This window comes from Cladosporium halotolerans (assembly GCF_011745625.1).
Source record: "Cladosporium halotolerans strain TM138-S3 chromosome Unknown Sca59, whole genome shotgun sequence".
Taxonomy (NCBI): domain Eukaryota; kingdom Fungi; phylum Ascomycota; class Dothideomycetes; order Cladosporiales; family Cladosporiaceae; genus Cladosporium; species Cladosporium halotolerans.
Genome location: NW_027191510.1, coordinates 39,485 through 58,902, shown reverse-complemented (window position 1 = coordinate 58,902; position 19,418 = coordinate 39,485). Strand labels below are relative to the sequence as shown.

General features: G+C 53.5%; 8 protein-coding genes across 8 annotated transcripts; 5 read left to right on the top strand and 3 right to left on the bottom strand.

The window, feature by feature from the left end:
- Positions 1–1,483: 1,483 nt before the first annotated feature.
- WHR41_09087 (uncharacterized protein) lies at positions 1,484–2,329 on the bottom strand (the record flags this gene model as incomplete). The annotated part of the gene is made up of 1 exon (XM_069377691.1): positions 1,484–2,329. One exon carries the CDS (start codon positions 2,327–2,329, stop codon positions 1,484–1,486), a length of 846 nt encoding a protein of 281 aa, XP_069225320.1.
- A 945-nt stretch (positions 2,330–3,274) lies between these two features.
- WHR41_09086 (uncharacterized protein) lies at positions 3,275–4,560 on the top strand (the record flags this gene model as incomplete). Its single annotated transcript, XM_069377690.1, has 3 exons — positions 3,275–3,841; positions 3,894–4,164; positions 4,232–4,560. The coding sequence occupies 3 exons, from the start codon at positions 3,275–3,277 to the stop codon at positions 4,459–4,461; spliced, it is 1,068 nt and encodes a 355-aa protein (XP_069225321.1). The 3' UTR covers positions 4,462–4,560.
- Positions 4,506–5,866, bottom strand: WHR41_09085 (uncharacterized protein; the record flags this gene model as incomplete). Its single annotated transcript, XM_069377689.1, has 2 exons — positions 5,096–5,866; positions 4,506–5,041 (listed from the first exon to the last, which is right to left on the bottom strand). The coding sequence occupies exons 1-2, from the start codon at positions 5,808–5,810 to the stop codon at positions 4,506–4,508; spliced, it is 1,251 nt and encodes a 416-aa protein (XP_069225317.1). The 5' UTR covers positions 5,811–5,866.
- A 392-nt stretch (positions 5,867–6,258) lies between these two features.
- WHR41_09084 (uncharacterized protein) lies at positions 6,259–8,636 on the bottom strand. The gene is made up of 3 exons (XM_069377688.1): positions 8,187–8,636; positions 6,518–8,130; positions 6,259–6,465 (listed from the first exon to the last, which is right to left on the bottom strand). Exons 1-2 carry the CDS (start codon positions 8,335–8,337, stop codon positions 6,656–6,658), a joined length of 1,626 nt encoding a protein of 541 aa, XP_069225318.1. The 5' UTR covers positions 8,338–8,636; the 3' UTR covers positions 6,259–6,465; positions 6,518–6,655.
- Positions 8,637–8,979: 343 nt separating this feature from the next.
- WHR41_09083 (uncharacterized protein) lies at positions 8,980–10,761 on the top strand (the record flags this gene model as incomplete). The annotated part of the gene is made up of 1 exon (XM_069377687.1): positions 8,980–10,761. The coding sequence occupies one exon, from the start codon at positions 8,980–8,982 to the stop codon at positions 10,759–10,761; it is 1,782 nt and encodes a 593-aa protein (XP_069225316.1).
- A 651-nt stretch (positions 10,762–11,412) lies between these two features.
- WHR41_09082 (uncharacterized protein) lies at positions 11,413–12,750 on the top strand. Its single transcript, XM_069377686.1, has 3 exons — positions 11,413–11,711; positions 11,770–11,858; positions 11,908–12,750. The coding sequence occupies exons 1-3, from the start codon at positions 11,512–11,514 to the stop codon at positions 12,645–12,647; spliced, it is 1,029 nt and encodes a 342-aa protein (XP_069225319.1). The 5' UTR covers positions 11,413–11,511; the 3' UTR covers positions 12,648–12,750.
- Positions 12,751–13,095: 345 nt separating this feature from the next.
- Positions 13,096–15,129, top strand: WHR41_09081 (uncharacterized protein; the record flags this gene model as incomplete). The annotated part of the gene is made up of 1 exon (XM_069377685.1): positions 13,096–15,129. The coding sequence occupies one exon, from the start codon at positions 13,096–13,098 to the stop codon at positions 15,127–15,129; it is 2,034 nt and encodes a 677-aa protein (XP_069225314.1).
- An 808-nt stretch (positions 15,130–15,937) lies between these two features.
- WHR41_09080 (uncharacterized protein) lies at positions 15,938–19,378 on the top strand (the record flags this gene model as incomplete). The annotated part of the gene is made up of 3 exons (XM_069377684.1): positions 15,938–16,803; positions 16,992–18,610; positions 18,658–19,378. Exons 1-3 carry the CDS (start codon positions 16,483–16,485, stop codon positions 19,376–19,378), a joined length of 2,661 nt encoding a protein of 886 aa, XP_069225315.1. The 5' UTR covers positions 15,938–16,482.
- Positions 19,379–19,418: the final 40 nt, after the last annotated feature.

Below are 19,418 nucleotides of genomic sequence, written 5' to 3'. Positions count from 1 at the left end.
GAGCGCGAACGACGTCTTTGTGTTCCGCCGAACATTCAACCGCTTCCTCAACCTGCCCCTTCCGGTTGGGACTGGATGGGAGAGTCGCGCCGGCATTCTGGAAGGAATGCGCATCATGAACCAGGAGTACGGCCCTTCAAACGTCGCTTTGCTGGACACAACTCTCGACCCAACCATGCCTACGTTCTCTGGCACACCAAGCCAGCTCTGCCACAGCCGGCGTGAGCAGCTTAGGAGGAGAGACGAGCGCAGAGGTCTTGTTTATCGTCTTGGATCAAGTCTGCTGCGAAGACGGACCAACATGCTGCAGCAGAATCTTGACGATAGAATGACGGCGTATGTGAATGCCACCGAGAACGACCTCCGCCAGTATCAGCTTTCTGGAGATGGCATAATCGACGAGTTCACACGCCGCATCGCCATCTTCCGCACCGACAACCCTACAACCTTTTCTGCCTGGGCCGAACACCTGACCATCGCTGAGCATGCAACAACGTCGCCCTCTCGCCGATTGCAGATCGCCCAGTGGTTCACTCACGATGTGCCTGGCAAGGTCGCTCGTCAATTGCGCCGCGTTGAGATCTTTCACACGAACGTCGGCATCTTGAAAGAGCGCCTCCGCAACGCCCAGGTCGAGGTTGGCGAGATTGAGGACGAGCCGAACAGGGAAATTCGTCTGCGCACCGACGAACTCTGGCAGAGCGACCCTCAACGCTACGATTTTGGCTGGGAGATAACCGAGACCACAAATGGGTTCTCAGACTATATTCCTCGCGGTAAAGACGCTTCTGTCGAGGTGGCGAAGCACATACTAGCGAATTTCGAGGTGAGAAAGGTCCGCCTGGCGCACGCCAAAGCCATGGAAGCCAGCACCCTCAACAAGAGGATGAGGAAATTCATCGGAAGGGCGCTCAGTTGGATCTACTCCATGTCGAACCCAGATACCCCACGGGAGATTCAGGTGTGCATGCGTCGCGTTGCCAATAGGCTCGTCGCTTACTCGAATAGCCTGCCTGAGGATACCTCAGAGGAGATCGTGGGAGAGCAGGAGGATGCTGCTGCGGCAGATGATCTTTCCACCTCGAGCGATGAACATAGCAGCGAGCTTGCAGAGGAAACTGCAAACAGGCGCAACTTTCCTGATGATCAGGATTCGGAGTCGGATGAGGAAGAATCCGAGCTGGACGACGACGTCGAGTAGCCAGCGGGTTCCATGATTTCCTTTGTTCCCAGAAACTGAGAATGGCATGGTTAAAGCTGATAGCGCCATGATCCACACTGTGGTTCGTTCCTTTTGCTCTTCAAAAATTGGAGGGGTGGTCGTGCAAGCTCGATCTCCTGGATTGTGATACTTGCGGACAACCAGCCCTGCAAAAATTACCTGCTGTCGATACTTCTGAAATTCCAAATTGCATTGTTCCGAAGATGAAGTAGCTTGAACGATAAAACACGATTTCATACCTGTCTTGGACCTCTGTGATGTTCACAACTTGAAACTACCGTGCCTGCCCGCGCCTTTGCTAAACCTCGTAGCCCCTTGCACGCTCTCTGATTGAATGACTTGTGACCCATTCTCAAACTCATTCCGCAGCGCATCCTCGAACGAGGTCGCGTTGTAAACTGAGTAATAACAGCTGGCTCGATCCGTGTTCATGCACGCCTGGGGGAACTCCAGCAGTGACTCCGCCAGCTTCGTCGCCTCTTCCAGCGCCTTGCCCTTTGGCACCACCCGGTTTGCAAGACCCATCGCATACGCTTCCTGCGCGCTCACTGCCCTGCCTGTCAAGATCATGTCAAGGGCCCGTCCCAATCCAACAATCGCCTGCAGCCGCACTGTACCGCCATCGATCAAAGGCACACCGAAACGCCGGCAGAAGATGCCGAACACTGCATCCTCCTCCGCTACTCGCATGTCTCCCAGCAGACTCAGCTCCAAACCTCCAGCGACTGCATAGCCCGCGACGGCGGAGATGACGGGCTTCCTAATGTCTAGCCTCGAAGGTCCGATGGGTCCCAGATTCCGCCCTTGTACAGAGTGCGCGGCGTCGACGATGGGGCCTCGGTACCCAGCGTTTCCGCTGGATTTCTCGGCCCAAGTAGAGACTTCATGCAGGTCGAAACCGGCACTGAAATTGCCGTGGTCGCCGTAGAAGACACAGACTTTCTGTGAGGGGTCGTGCTCGAAGTCGATGAAAGCTGTGTAGAGTTTACGGCCAGTCGGGCCGTCGATTGCGTTACGGCGCTGGGGGCGCGAGATGGTGATGGTCGTTATGCCTTTGGCGGTCTTGGAGACATGTACCGCATTTGGCTCGTGGTCAGGAGAAGCCATTTTCTCCTGAGCTTCACTGGGCTGTTCAGCAGAGTTGCTGTTGTGCGGTAGATGGTTATGTTTCGAAAGCTTTTGCTGCGCTCAACAGTTTACCGATTTGTGTTTGCCCCGAAGGATTCCCTTTAGACGGAAACTAGCTGGAATGAAACAGTGAGAGACGTTCTGCTCTTTTATCTGCGTCGCCAAGGGTCGCTCAACTCCATTGGGCCGACAGCCGCGCCATCGCGAGTATCTTGCGGGGTAGCTTTGTGTCCTCAACATACCTAGGTAGTCACAAGGTGAGGTGTTCATCATCTTTGGGCGATTCGAGAAATTGAGATCACCAACCGAAGAATGTCGTCGGCGCTGCTTGAATGTTGCGTGCCATCTTCTCAGCATCTGCTGGGCTTGTGGAACGATGCGACGCAGTTGATCTCTTTCTTCGAATCGTGACCAGCCGGGGAAGTGCGAGCGACCAAGCGTTGACTGCGAGATTACATTGCTTCATGAAAATGGTACAATCCTCGAAGTGTGTCAACAGGGTATACATTGAGATGCATGCGAGATCTGCGACCTGGTGACACGTCGCTCTGGCCTTCGAGCTCACCACCTGCCGGACGCCGTCTTGCTAATGCTTCACCGGCTGTGTTGCGAAATGACTTATGCTGCTTGACGAAACTAGGTCATCTCACCCGATATTGAGCAGTAAAAGGATCATAAGAAAGTGCAAGTAGCAAAGCAGGTTTGTGAGCCTGAAGACATACCAATTTACGGCACTTTTAGCCTAATTAGCCGCAGTGCCCCACCACGAGGGGTACACCGTGTCTGAGGCTCTTACAATGATCATGGAACCGACGCAGGCCGCGAAAAACCATCGTTCATCTTCAAGTCAACTGCGTTCACTTTTGCACTCTGCGTTCGTACCCTCACCAACAGGCTGCCAACCGATCACAAAGTATTAGCGGGATGTCTCCCACGAACACCCTCACATCGGCTGGCGCTTACTCCGAAGGCGCATATGCCCCAAAGGTCGATCAACGAGGCGATGGCCCAGTCACAATCCGACTCACAGACCAAGAACGGATCTCGGGCGTCACGCGACTGGAAACAGTTCAGCAGTGCCTGTACCACTACCACCGCGACGGCTTCGTTGTCCTCGAGAACGCTATCGACGACGACACGGTCGATGCACTGTACAAAAAGATCGTCGAAGACACGGGAGTCTATGTTGGAAAGAAGTTCCAGCAATGGAATCAAGGCGAAGCGACAAGGAATGTCAGCGTCGTACCGCCACTCACACCCGAGTGGTTGCGCCGCGAGTTCTATGCCAATGTGCATACGATGCGTGTCATTGAGAACATTCTTGGTCCGAAGCCAGAGCTCCGATTCATCAACAGCAACGTCGCCATGCCGGGTGCGACAGGCCGACAGGCTGTTCATAGCGACGTAAATCACGATTTTCCGACAATACCATTTGGGATCGTTGTCAACACATACCTGCAAGACTCGGACGAGCAAAATGGTGTCACAGAAGTAAGGGCACTTCGCCTCCCATACTCGCATGGCTGCGACTGACATGGCACAGGTCTGGGCTGGGACGCACAATGCTTATGGAAGAGATGAGCAGCAGTCAAGCAAAGAAAGCGGCTGGATCAAGAAGGAATACATCCAGAAGCAGGCCAAGATCAAAGCACCTCTCCAGCCAAGACTGAGGAAAGGCAGCATCTGCCTACGTGATCTACGCCTTTGGCACGCGGGTATGCCTAATCGCAGTGAGCAGCATCGCATAATGCTGGCCATAGATTACTTCGCAGCTTGGTATCAATGTCCAATGCGGTTGACGCTCCCGGCGGCTGGTGAGTAGACATGCTTCGCGTTTCGCCCACCAAGAGACCTCCTGCTGACTTGTATCTTGTTCGACAGCTAGGGCAGAGATTGAGAACTGGAACATCTCCACGGCTGGTGTTGACTGGGCTGAGGGCGAAGTAGACTACCTCAACCAGCCTTTTTACCTCAACATGACACAAGATCCGGGAATGTATATCAAGCAGACAGAGAAAGGTGTTGAGGATTGGAGAGCGCGTGTCACTGGAGTTTATGAGTTTGACAAGGCGATCGCGACTGAACAGAATTGGTGGACTCCGGAAGCTTAATGTTGCGTTGATGGTCGCTCTGACATTTGTGTCCCGGCATACAGTCAACATGCATTGATCTCGCTCGCCGGCATCAACGCGCCAACACATTCTCCAAAACCAACACCTTCTCCACAGAAGCCCTCTAGAAGCACTGTCTCTCCGTCCTCCAAGTACCCACGCGGTGGTTTAGTCCCTACCCTCATGTGCTCCATCAGACACCCGTGTTCCTCCTCGCCTGATCCACTAACAGTACCAGTAGCGATGATGTCGCCGGTCTGCAACCCAGACCCTGCCAATGCCTGCTGGGCGAGGCACTGCTCCAGCGTCCAGTAGAGGTATGAGCTGTTGGATCTGCACACTGTCGAGTGTCTCTCTGAGCCTGAGGATAGAATGTGGACAGAGAGTTTGATGTCCAAAGCATCACGGCCCGTGTCAGAGAGGTACGATCGGACCGGCACGTCTGCCTTGCGTGCAATTGATGCAGTCCGAAACCGCTCCAGGGCTTCGGGTACAATGACCCACGGTGAAACGCTGGTTCCAAGATTCTTACCGTTCATCGGACCAAGAGGTGTCATCTCGAAGCCTTGGATGTCGCGCGCTGTTGCTCGTCGTCAGTAGCATTCTCATCCAACCTAATATTTCGCCAACTCACCACTCCAGTCATTCACCAGAACAAAGCCGAAAACATGCTCTCCCGCTTTTTCCGCACTCAGCCTTTCCCTCCTCCCTAGCGGCTTCCCAACGATGCAGCCCAACTCCAGCTCGAAATCCATTCTCCTCGAAGCTTCAAAGACAATCTCACTGGATCCCGGTTTTCCGCTCCAAAACTGGCCCAGCGGTCGCTCTTGCGATTTTCCAGAGACTTCGAGGCTGCTGCACCGTCCTGCGTAGCCGATTGGTTGGTGGTAGAACGCCGGCGGGTAAGATCGTGTGCCAGTCATTGCTTCCGAGGCGTTCTGGACATGGTCGGAGGAGCAGCTGAAGTCGGAGAAATCCCCACTGTGGATTGGAAGATGCATCGACACCAAAGAGATTGGTTCAACAGCGGTTGAAGGCAGGGTAAAGTTGGAAGTGTCGCCGTTGGGTTCTTGGGAAAGGGTGGCGACGAGGTTCTGGAGGCGCTGCCGGACGGCTCGGTGGACGGCTTTAGGTAACGCGGCGAAGATGTTGAGGGTCGAGTTGGCAAAGACATCAGGTGGGAGTCCCTTGACGTCTTGAAATCGTTCGTGAAGACTTGCCAAAAATATCACGTAGTCTCGGTATCTGGTTACGCATTGTGGCCGTGGATGACGCTCGGAAGAGGCAATGCCAAAAGGGACGTTGTCCAAGCCGAAGTGAGAGGCGTATCCTGGTAATGGAGAATTCATTGTAGCTTTACGATTATGTTTTGAAGCCAAAAGAAAGTGCGAATGGCGATCGCTTATGGTATAACAATGTTGTCGAAGTGTTGGTGGTTAGAAATCGTGGCCTCGGTAAAAACAGCTCCCCCACCTCTTCCGAAAGCACGCAGATCCCGCGATTGAATGCTCAGTCGTCGCAACTATACTACGACCATGTTGACCCCAGTCATAACCCACAAGTAATTCGACTAAACCGGAATATATTAACGGACTTCTCACAGGTCTGAGAAGCGGAGAAATGCGAGATTGAAGAATATGGCGGCTTATTGAAACATTTGACAGCGCCAGTGTCGCCATCTAGTCACACGCGCTCGAGTCACGAATAGACGCGAAAGCAGCAGATGCAACACGAAAACTGTAATGCGAATATCAAAAACTTCATATGGTAATTCCTCATGTCTGAACCCACATAAAGACTCGCCATTATTATCGGGAGAAATCAGATCGGCTTTACGGTTGTCTCAAGAATATCCCCTCTCAGGCCAGATCAAGCAGAGCCGTTCGTGTTCGCGGGGTTGGCTTGCTGCAGTTTTTGCGCGAGCCATTCGTCTGCGTTCTTAAAGGTCGTCTTGGTATCGTTGTTGACAATGGCGCTGTCGGCCGCCTGGATGCCAGCATTGATCTGCTCAAACGTTAGTACGTCACAGCACAATGTGAGGAAGAGTATTGCTTACCGCGTCCCACATCTTCCACGCCTTCTCTAAATCGCCGGGAACGTCGTACGCGTGGTTGAACCAGCGTGTGATGTCTGATCGCTTGCTGCTATCGTTTGAAAGCTCGTCTAGGAAGCTCTTCACGAGCAACTAATTCACTTATTCACTGACCTCTTCCATGTTGAACCACTTGGCCGCCATCGCCCTGAGACGCGGGCCAGCGTACCATACTACAACGGCGAAAGCGATCAAGCCGCCACCGATACCCGCCTGGATATTCAGTGCTCCGTCGTACCCAATGGCCTTGATAGAAGGAAGTGTCGAGTAGCTCAGCCCAAAAGAGATGATACCTCTGCCTGCGCAAATCACAACCAGCAAACTCGCCGCCCGCTGCGGGAAACTCTCGACCGCGTACGTGATGCCAACAAGGTTGACACCGAGGAATGCAAAATAGATGGCGGCATACGGTATGACAACGCCAGACCAGTGCCACTGCGCCGGGTTCTGAGCCGCTTGTCCGTAGATGACAGCCGCCACAACGCCGACGATGCCGGGTACGATCAGGCCGACTAAACGATATTCAGGCTTGAAAACGCCATTGTTTCTCTTGCTCAAGTTCTTGATTACCCAGTCACTGCCATGTCCAGAAAGCGGGAGGAAGACCAGGCAGCAAACGATCTGACTTGCTTGAACGTAGCCGAGAGAGTTGAAAGCAAAACCATATGGTGGGGGAATCAAAACATTCGCGAATGTGCTTGCGCTGAAGACGTATATCCCGAGCCAAGCGCCGTTCAGCAGCAACAACCAAGCCATGGTAGGAACGCACAATCCTTGGAGGATGTGAAGGTAATGAGGCAGAATGACGTGCCACCGAGGCTTGATATTGATCAAGTTGAGATCTCGACGCCAGGTCCTTGGGCCGTAGCGATCAGGCTCCAGCACTGTTCCAACAGAGGTTGTCACTCTGATCAGTTTGTGAGTACCTCCACCTTGTTCGAGCTCACCGTTGTCGTTAAAGTCCAGGTGCACCTCGCCGGTGCTGGCGTCCGCAGGCCGATCGAACTCAGTCTCGGACAGGAAAACGTAGGAGAGGACCAAGATTAGGGCGCTGAAGATCGAAAAGAAGCCGTACCACCACCTCCAGCCCCAAGCAGTCGTCATGTAGGTGCTGGTGATGAAGAAGACGCAGCTGGACACGTTCTGGATGAACACGAACCAAGCGAGCTTGCGCCCTCGTTCATGGAGGAAGTGGACTTCTTGAACGATCATCGGTGCAAGAGCTTCGCTTTGGCCGGCCGCAAGGGACATCAGATCACGGCCAGCGATGTGACTGCCCAGGCTTTTGGAAGCTGCGCACCAGACCCCGCCCGCAATCATGATCACGATGGATATGAGGAATACTGGACGCCGACCGATTGCTATCGCGAGTGGCATCGAGATCAGATTGCCCAGTCCCATGAAGAGTGTTGGGAATGTCATGAGGTCGTTCGCCCGAGCCTCTTGCCCTGGATATGAAGCGACGATGTTCGGGAAGATTGGACCCAAACCGGAGGCAAGGACAACAGCTGCGCATCCATAGGCTGAAACCAGGATCAGGATAGCCCACTTGCGCCAGGGCGGAAGGTTCAGCGGATCTGGACAGCCCATTAGCTGGTGTGTATTGCACAAACTATGAAGAAGAAGACATTACCCTTAGGATCTGGAGATGGGGTGGGCACAAGGATAGTATCATTCCCATCCAACAGTTTGAGATTACCCACGATGTGTGGCTCGTGTCGTTGATCAGCTTTCTTTGGAGACTCTGCTCGCTCCACATGAGTTGAAGCTGGAGACTTGTCCATGGTGTTGAGGTATTCTGCCTTCCAGAAGCTTTGGTTTCTCTCGTGGATTTGCGCGAATATGTCGGCACAGTATCAGACAAGCTGCAACAACAGCGCTCCATGCGCCTATATGTATCTGCAAGGTCATGGGCCTCAACAGCCCGTCCACATATCCGACATGACCGACCTCGCTGATCCGAGTCATAAGCGAGGTTGTCACCAAGAGTCGAGCCCCATGGGGTATTGGTGGAGGTGGCGTAATGGGGAAGTCCCAAGGTAGGTATCAACAGGACTTATCAGAACCTTGATGATGACCGGCACCAATGCCATAGGTTATCTGAAGACTGCCAGGTGGACCTGGTGTTCCTCGGTTCATTAGCGTTGCGCTATTCAGCCGAACCGAGAACCCAAATCTGCTCCGGCAGTCCAATTTCTCTTCGGTTGACACGTCCCCGCTTCCGAGTAACAACAACATGGAAGGGCCCGACTCGGTCCGTGATGGCCGTGCTTCGATAGCACCCATCGGAACAGTGATAGTGGATGCGCTTGATGCGGACCTTGCGTATGTACACGTACGCAAATGAGGCACAGCATATCATGGCTTGCTGCCCATGCCATGCCGTGGGGTGGCCTAGTAGTAATTATTCTCAGTCTTAGCTCACCATGACCATCCGCAATCCTCATGATACGGTGCAGTTCGGCGACGTCGCCGTTCCCGTCAGAGATTTGCCCGCTCCGATCAGTGGTGAAGGTGGCTACGAACCTCTCAGACCCCGCACCGAAACCCTTCACAAAGGCTGGAAGGGCAACAACTCTGAGCCATTACAAGCAGACATCTTGATTGAGCATGATCTTCCTGTCACTGTCCGGGATGGGGCGCGACTCTACTGCGACGTGTACAGACCGGCCAACAGCGACCCTAGAAGCGTACCGGCCTTGATCTGCTGGTCTCCGTTCGGCAAGAAGTTCAATGGATTGACCTCGCTCAAACTTATGACTCCATGGAATCTCGGTATCCCTGACGGCACGCTCAGTGGACTGGAGAAGTTCGAAGCGCCTGATCCTGCAACCTGGGTAGCCCGCGGCTATGCCATCATCAATGTTGACTCACGCGGCGCCTTCGACTCTGAGGGCATCATGGCGATCATGGGCACGCAAGAAGCGGAGGACGGCTACGATGTCATTGAAGCTTTTGCAAAGATGGAATGGTGCAACGGCAACATTGGTCTCGCTGGTAATTCCCATCTCGCGATTATCCAGTGGTTCATCGCAGCTCTAAAGCCACCCAGCTTGAAAGCCATCGCGCCGTGGGAGGGTTGCGGAGACCTCTACAGAGAGCAGTTTGCCCGAGGTGGGATCTACGGCGGAGACCTATTTGACAAGTTAATCGTCAAGTACATGCTCAAGGGCAGGCATGGTATGGAGAGCTTCCGTGCCATGTGGGACCAGTGTCCAACCGCGAATGCCTGGTGGAACGACAAGCGTCCCGACATGAGCCAGATTGCCATCCCGACATACATTACAGGCACTTGGACGAACACCATGCACGGAATGGGAGCCATCCGGGGCTGGTTGCAGGTCCAAACGGAGAAGAAATGGCTTCGCTGGCACCCTTGGCAGGAATGGTTTGACATCTGGGGCAACCCTCAAGCAAACGAGGAGCTCACTTTGTTCTTCGACAGATACCTCAAGGGTATTGAGAATGACTGGGAAAGCACCCCTCGCGTGCGCATGGCAGTCTTGAAGTTCGGCGAGACTGCTCCACTTGAGAACGTTGTGGAGGAAGACTTCCCTCTACCCAGGACCGAGTATCGAAAGCTCTACTTGCAAACAAACAACGAGCTTGCCTTCGAAAAACCTTCAAATGTGCAGGTGGCGCAATATGACTCCGAGAATGGCGAGCATCTCGCATTCACGTATACGTTTCCGCAGCGAACTCAAATTGTGGGTATGCCGAAGGCCATCTTGTATATGTCATGCAAAGAGCTGGATGACATGGACGTCTTTATCCTCCTCCGCAAGATCTCGGCATCCGGAGAAGAGATGCTCAATCTTAACATCCCATGGAAGGGCTTGCCGGTATCGAAGATTGAGGAGATACCACAAGACCTGCGAACGGAAGTCATCCTCTACGCCGGTCCGACGGGCATCCAGCGCGCATCCATGCGTGCCATTGATCGGAAGAAATCGATGCACGAGAACTGGCCCTACTACCCAATGGACAAGGTTGAGAAGGTTACCCCCGGCGAGGTTGTCCGCTTGGAAATTGGCATTTGGGCTACCGGCATTGAGTTCGACGCAGGCGAGAGCATTCGACTTCAAATTTGTGGTCGCAATCAAGGTATCAACAACTTTGGATCGACCGAGCATATCAACAACAAAGGAAAGCATTTTGTGCACTTTGGTGAAAGGTATGATAGCCATGTCATTCTTCCTTTCACATAGATAGTGGTACTAGAAATAATTATAAGGATTTCTTTATCCTTACGTCACAGCCGTGCCCGTCATTTGTATCTCACGCAACATGGTATACCTTCGCAGCAGTAAATGGTCTCAGCCGACTACAATCGGCACACGATATCGTGGGTGCTCTCGTCAGAATCTCGCACCAAGTTGAGAGCGGAAATGCCGACACCTGCACATCACGCTCACCGGAAGCTCAGGGATACTCGACGAATGCTCAGAAAAGCATTCATTTTCCAGTGTTGGTTTTGAGAGGTATTCTCTTGTTCGCGGCGCGGATTAGCGGTTCGTTTCGTCGCCAAAATACGCCGTGCCCGCATGGAATCGCCAAACAAATCCGGAGCAATTGGTCACATGACCGGACCTAAGCGTGCCCTGATGCATTGCCCTCCGGACCGAGCACATTTCTTCTGGTGCGGCACGTGTGCGGTCTGAACCCCGCTGAGTCTCGGTTCGGTTCGGTTCGGTTCGGCTGGGTCCCCAGAGACATGACTTGCGCTCGGCAGAGCTTGGAGTAGAGAATCGTAGCGTTCGGCCAGGGTTGCTAGCTGAAAGTAGATAGCCATGATCAGCAGACAGCAACAACAGGTTGACATGTTAAATTATATATGTGACAGATTCAGTAGCGTCAAGTGAATATTGCCCAGCACAAATCTTCAGCTTGTCTATACAATATCAGGCTTGCTTTCCGAGACTTGAAGACTACGACAAAACTACTCTACAGCCTTCAAAATGGCCACAGTGACTGAAAGCACCACTATCAGCCCGGAGATGGCTAACAGGCTGTTCCTGCGCGGTGCAAGCCCGGAAGCTGAATTCGGTGACTTCCGCGACGACCTCCAGAGGGATGGCTTCGTCGTTGTGAAAAGCGCAGTTCCCCGGGAGAGGGCTGATGCGTACGCTGAAGCGATGTACAAGTGGCTCGAGGACTTGTAAGTCGTGGACCTTGCTTTACAGATTGTGTACTCGGTGTGCTGATTCTCGCGGCAGCAATCTTGGCTACAAGCGCGACGACCCTTCCACGATCCACGAAGATCACCTACCTGTCATCAACGAGAAGGGCATGGTCTTCGGCTATGGTGAGCCACCTGATGCAAACAGTGCTGTGAAGATGACTGACAGCAGCAGGTGTCGCACACGAAAAGTTCACCTGGGACATTCGTCAGGAGCCTGGTGTCGTTGGAGCTTTCGAGAAGGTCTACGCCACCGAAGACCTCGTCGTCAGCTTCGATTCGGTCAACTTTTCTTTCCCGAACCGCAAAGATCTGAAGGCGAACAAGCCTTGGGCCCATCAAGATCAAGATCCCGAAAAGCCAGGATTCCGCTGCTTGCAGGGCTTGGTGAACCTCCTACCGAACGGTCCGGACGACGGCGGCTTGATCGTCTGCAAGGGCGCACATCTCCTGTCTGAGGAGTTCCACAAGGAGTTCATCAACGAAAAGAGAATCTGGGCTTGGACGAAGGAATGGTACGGATTCACCGATGCCGGCATGAAGTGGTTGGCAGACAAGGGCTGCAAGTGGGAGAAGGTCTGTATGGAACCTGGCGACCTCGTGCTGTGGGACAGCCGCACCCCTCACTACAATGTCAGCCCGGCGGAGACATCCACGCAACCTCGCTTCGCCACATACACTTGTTACTTGCCGGTGGCGAACCTCACGCAGGAGGAGCTCAAGGGCAAGAAAGAAGCATTTGAGGGCGTCGAGTTTACTACTCACTGGCCGAATTTGCCGGGCTTCGGAGGAGTGCCCTTTACCAGACTCGACGGAAAGCCATGTCCGCACAATTTCAAGGTGCCCAGGAGTGGCAAGCCGCAGTTGACCGAGCGTGGATACAAGTTGACTGGCATCCCGTATATCAAGGCTTAGAATAATGATGGATTAGGACAATGGAATTGTTGCGGGCATCGTGTGTTCATTCGTATGCTGTTGCTCCCTTCGGATGTCATGCACTGATGCCTTACTCTCTACGCTTCAACGCACTCCTTTGAAAACTCGATACAGATTTGGAAAGTTTGGGAAAGGTAGAGTGGATATGATGAAAAGATGAAGGACGAAGGACTGTGGGAGGAACATGGTGCGGGGCGTCTCCGCCACCATCTCGGCCTCGGCAGATGTGGATGGCGGCGAAGCCGAACTCGCCGGCGTCCTGACACACACCACAACCATCAATCCGCACTCGCACTCGAATGTAAGGGCCAGAGTATCGTGGATCTCTGACATGGACGGGCTGTTAGTGCTGCAAAATGCACGAGCGATAGCGCTGGCCTGAAGCCTCGATAGGACCCTCCCTGCATGCTTTGCCAACAACACGAACATGGAAAGCCCTCGACCTGCTAATAATAAGAGAAAACGACTCAGCCACGCTTGCACCCGTTGCCGCAATAGAAAAGTCCGCTGCGATGAGTCCGAACCCAGCTGTACCAATTGTGTGCGCGCCAAAGCAAGGTGCGAGACATTCGATCCGCGTACACAGACAGCAGCAGTGAGGCGTGAAGCGCAGAAACAGTTCGCCGCGGTGCCTACAATTCTGCAAGCAACCACGGAGATCGAAGAAAGCCAGAATCATGCCATCGATCCTCAAGCCGGCTTCCCTGCAACCACACACTACAGCAATGCTGATGAGTCCTCGCCAGCGCTCTGGTCTCCGCTACTACCCGTCCTCCCACGGTTCTTGAACGGCAACAGCCTGGCGGTTTTGACACAATGGCTGGACCTGGCTTTTGCCCGCTTGGGGATGAGCCAACGCCTATACCAGACATACAACAATGTCAGATCTAGAGATCAGCAAGAAGAGCGCATCATTGTTGGCTGCGACGAAGCCGAGGTTGCCAGCTTGCTATCTGGTCACTCCCCGAGCCCAACTGCTCTCTCCGGTACTTTGAGCTCGGTGCTTCCTTTTGTTCCGGAATCATTGCTCAGCCATGGTTCCTATGCACATGATTCAATGCCACGGCGAGCACTTGTGCATGCCCTCAACCTATCTGCAAGGCCCGTCATTGACGATACGCAGTCGGTGGAACGCTACTTCAGGTATGCCTTCAACAACCTGCCAGCAATAATTGCATCCAGCGATCCAATCGAGTCTCTACGTGCGCTCCTGCTGATCGTAGTCTATCTTCGTTGGCACGACGATGCTGATAAAGCGTGGCAAATTCTCTCGCTGGCGGGCGCAACGGTGCAGAATCACAGCTTGCACAGAGAGCACAGAGATTCTCCGTTAGGAAGCGCAGAAGTCTTCTGGTCCTTCTTTGTACTGGATAGAGTATTGGCTACCGAGCTCGAGCGAAGGCCAATGCTGTCCAGCGCAGAGTGCAACCGCACATTCTCCCCGGGCGCAGCGGATGATGGCGGGAGACTGTTCAAAGCCGTGGTCGACCTTGCAAAGCTTCAAGATGAGATACTAGAAAAATTGCAGAGCTCGAGGAAAGCCGAAGAGGATGCTGCGGACTCTACTGCCTTGCAAGAAGTCATCAAAGACAAGATGCGCATGGTAGCGGATCTGGATACAAATTTACTGCGATTTGCAGACGAGCTCCCGCACCCACTGAAGCCGACAGAATATCTCTATGCAGATGTAGAGACTCTCCCAGGTCTGACTTTCCTGACTGTACAATACTACCAGACAGTGTTCCTGGTCTCAAGAAACGCACTTTTGCTGAATACGGAAGCCCTCAAGTCAGAGGTGGACAGGAATTTCGGCGCGCAAGCAAGCAATCGGCTGCGAAGTGGCATCAACGTCTGCGTCAATGCCGCGCGATCTATTCTCAACGTCCTGAACCATGCGGAGGAGACGGGCGTGCGGTCACCACTGATCACACCACACGCTCCACTGATGGCCATGTACGCTCTCACTGTGCACATTGTCCGGCGACAGTCTCCCGCAACCGCGAAAGTAGATCTCGAGCTGCAAGCCACGGCTGTCAACCTCATCCGGAAGTACTTGTCACGGCAGCCGAGCCGCGACAATTCCGCTGCGCAAGAGCCAAGGCTGGTTATTATGCTCGAAAAACTGCATAAGTTCTCCGAGTCCTACGTTCTGCAGTCGTCGCCGAAGAATGCGCCCAGAAGCGATCAGCTGCGACCAGAAACTTTTCCCGATACAGCCATGCCCTCGCCTCAATCGCCCACCAGCGCTGCGCGTCCCACAGATGCTGGGACAACGTCTGCCGGCACCGGTATGCCTGATGACATGAATTCCGGGCTTGGAGATATGGCTCCGCTTCAAGATCTGGGCGACGAGTGGTTCTCGGGCATGGGACTTGGCACGATGTCGATGGACTGGGATGAGGTAGCACTTGCTCTTGGTTTGCCTTCGGGTCAGGGGTGGGACGGTAACTTCGCTGGTTGAGCCAGCATGGAATACTCTGACTGTTTAGAGCTGAGGGTTACCTGCCTTACTAATGTTTGCAGAAGTCTATCTTCCCTCCTAGAATCGAGCGCGGAGGCACGCTACGAGACTCGACTTCACTCTTCTCGCGGGAGTCGTCGAGAGTCGTATGTAATATGATTCAATAGTGTTTAGTATCTCTCACTGGTATAGACAGAACCAGTATACCTGGCATCTTAGAGAGTAGCTTGTTCATTTTAAGAATGATGGAAAGAATCGCTTACTTGAAGATCACGAGACGTCATTATCACAAAATATCACGTACAGTCTGTCCAAGCGACGTGGGAAGACGCGTTACCGTTTAGTACGCGTGGTAATCCTTCGTTCCAGCTCGTTGTACTTGATACATGAAGGATGCAAGATACTACGCCTTAATCCTAGTCTCCGCCCTGTCTGGGACACATCTAGCAAGCGCAAAAAGAAAGGTCTTGTATGCTTTGATAGGAATAGCCGAAGGTGGGGCTCGAACCCACGACCTTGAGGTTGATCTCTTGAAATCACCAACTACCCGGAGGCAGATGGTGGTCATAAGAGCCACACGCTCTACCGATTGAGCTACCCCGGCAAGGGCACTGTTTGATGGCAGAAGCTGGTCAGTACCACATCAAGAAAAGCAAAACAATCCTAGCCGTGTTTTCCTCTAATTTTGCCGATCAAAATTGCGTGATAAATGAGTTTGCGGATCAATTCACTAACACTTCGCGTGCCTTCCTTGTTTGTACGCTTTATGCGCACCTGCCTGGGGACACCTGAATTTGGCATCCTCATCATTCGAGAGGCAACCAGCAACACGCGTATCACTTTCAGCTCCTGAGCATCGACGTTGACGCGGTTACGACACCCACAATGCTGGCACGGAGCGTGCGCTTTCACCCTCCATGGACCTTTACACCCATATCCACACCTCTATTTTAGCACAAAAAAAACTCGTACGTATCTGGTGTTGCACCCATCATTTTGCTCGCCGAAATGGCATACCTCCTGGCTGTACCCTCATTCCAAATGCCGCACTGTCCGCCGCCCACCAGCAGAATGGAGAATTTCGGCTGTCGTGGGGTGATTTCCGAGCCCCCGCTTCAGCAAGCCCTCCACATCCACATGTACCGCAGCCGAGGTCGACACTGCCACCGTCTTACATTCGCCCTCAACCGTAGCGTGGTGTTGCTCCATCGGATCCCATCTGACGGCTTGCAAAGGTCCAAATTGTGCGATGCACTCATCCGCGGAGCTCGCCTTACTCTATTGATCCGGGACTGCCACTGAACAACGCGCTCACACGACACGCCACCAACTCCGATCCGGCCCGAACCTAGCATGGCAACGGAAGAGAGTGCGGTGACGGACGAAGGCTCATCCGAGCAGCGACCGCGACAGGAACACAGATGCTTCGTCTGCAATCGGACCTATGAGCGCGTGGACCACCTGAATCGTCATCTCAAGTCGCACGACAATGAACGGGCATACAAGTGCTCAGACTGTGGGAAGGGTTTCAACCGCGCTGATTTGCTGAATCGCCATCGATCTTCGCATGAGAATGCCGCACAAGGTGAGCGGTCGGTTCGTAGGCGGACGGAGAAAGCTTGTCAGGCTTGTATTAAGTCGAAGACCAAGTGCGACGAGGATAGGCCGTGCAAGGTAAGCCTGTCTTGTCTGATGTGTCGGATGCATGCTTCTACCTATTTCGGAGGATGCGTGTCTGTCTGCAATTCCACCCGCAAGCGATCACGATCTCGAGTCTCCCACCGCAATTCACTTCACCTTTCCGTCGCATCTCTCCCTTACTCCCTTTGTATGATCAAATGAAGTTTACTGATTAGGTGCAGCGCTGCAAAGCTAGAGATGTACCCTGTGTTGAGACAGAGCAACGCCAAGAGCAGGAGCGCAGAGCTTCTACCGCCCGTGACGGCAACGATGATACCAGTCTCGCTCTGCCGCCCTACGATGGGCTCCAAGCCGCAGATAATGCAGCAGAAGCTCACACAGATCCTACATTTGCAAGCAATGGACAGCTGCCAGTAGCCGCTCCCCTCATGCAAGACCCAATAATCAATGTCGGGCATTCGACATTCGACCCTGCATTCCCGGAATTTTTTGAGCACATCATGATGCCGTTTGGGGCCGGAGACAGTATCACTCACGAGTCAATTGTTGCACCTCCGGATGTGTCAAATCTGACCCAGGACATGTATTTCGACGCAACAGACTTGGACTTTTCCTTCCTTGAGAACCCAGCTTCTTGGACTCCCATGCCGTTCAATGACATACAAATAGAGTCGCCGCAAACCCAGCAGAAGACGACCAGGACGCCCAATTCAGAAGCAGGATCAAGATCCGAGGCCATTAAGCGCTCCCCTTGGTCATGGAACAGCTGGATACCACCACGTGGAGTCGGCGCATTCTCAGACATGGCGGATCTCAACGTTAATCAAGATAGAGTCGATGCGGCCGACCAGCTGACCAGTCCGGGCGCACGCCAGGTGTTTCATTGCTCCTTGGATCAGAACAACCGAGACCAGATGATCCGTATCGTCACGCAATGTACAGTACATAAGCTGAAGATGCCTTCTTTTCCATCTCTAAGGCTTCTGGAGGACCTGATCGACGTCTCACTGCTCGAAGACACTTACGCTATCGACTCGCACATTCACATCCCTACTTTTGAGCCGCAGAAGATTCGGACAGAGCTCTTACTGGCCTTGACGGCGAGAGGAGCGGCTTTTGTGAGCTTTCCACCAATTTGGAAGATGGGCATGGTTCTACAAGAAGTTGTGCGATATGCCATTGCCTCCGAATTTGAGAGAGATAACTCGACGACAAGGGAGCTGCAGTCTGTTACCACCAGTCTGATGTGGGTCAACACCGGGGTTTGGAGCGGCTTCCGGAGATCCACCGAGATCGCCGCATCGTTTCTGCAACCTCCCGTCACCATGCTGGCCTGGTCAAACGCCTTTTCCAAAACGCGATATAAGCCAGTATATCCCGCCCAAGATGATTCTGCTGAAGTACTGGAGAGCAAATGGCGGACGTGGTCAGAACAAGAAGGCTGGAAACGCTTGGTCTTTCACACATTCCTTCACGACTCCCAGACCATGCTTGTCCACATGAGAGCGCCTCTTATCGCCACAGCGCAGATGCTTTTGCCATTACCCTGTTCGCGGGAGCTGTGGCAAGCCCCAAATGCGCATGCTTGGAGGAGTGCTTTCCTCGCGCAAGAAGCGACACCGAGGGAGGACCTTCCATCACTCGTCGAACTATTTGGCGACCCGGAGCTGCTAGGCAAGGTGCAATTCTATACCGATAAAGGCCTTTGTCAGCTGCTGATTGCTCATTCTTTGGCTCATGAAATCTTTGAGTATCGGCAGCAGGCGCAGATTCTTCGGCGTTCTGGAGAGAAGCGCCGCAGGGATAGAGGACTCTCGCACATGAGCAGACGGCGTGATCTGTAAGTTCAATGCCAGGGGAGTATTTATCAATCGCTAACAGCTTTAGATACGAGGACTTGACGACTTTCCTGACGCACTGCGAGACAGACGAGAACACACCACCCGAGATCTCGTTCGTACTGGAGTTCCTCATGATGTCCCTGCATGTCTCATTAGATGATGTTCAGCTCTTCGCCGGAAGATCTGGTGAAGTTGAAGCGCGCAGGGTTTACCCGATCGTTCGCACATGGACACAAGACGCAGAGTCTCGGCGCGCCGTGTGGCACGCTGGACAAGTCTTCTTCCATGCGCAGCGCTTTGAGAAGACCCGCCTGAGGGACTTTTACGCTGTTGCTATCTACCACGCAACCTTGACACTCTGGGTCTGGGGAATGGTGACATCTGGAACAAGTCGACAGAGCGGTCTCCAAACGCCCGTCGATAGCGGCGTGGTTACTTTGTCGACACAACAGCACTCACTGGGGACGCCGCGCACCCAGGCCAAGGTGCCTTTAAACCGGCCGGAGGACCGAGCTACCAAGGCGTTCATTCAAGTTGGTCATGGCACGCCTGGTTTGACAAGGGCGCTCAGACCGCCGAATGAGATGCCAGATGCCCGATCCAGCACTGCTTCCGAGAAATTTTGTTCATTGTCCGAGTCTCGAGAATTGATGGCGACCGCAGCGGACGTCTTCAAGACCAATTATCCCCATACAAAAGGAGGACTGCCGCCTTTGGTCGCGAACTTGACAAGCTTGTTGGACGAGCTTGGAAATTTGTCGACGTGAATTCAGGTGCCCTGCGGGAGTCCGGAAGCGACTGGCGCCC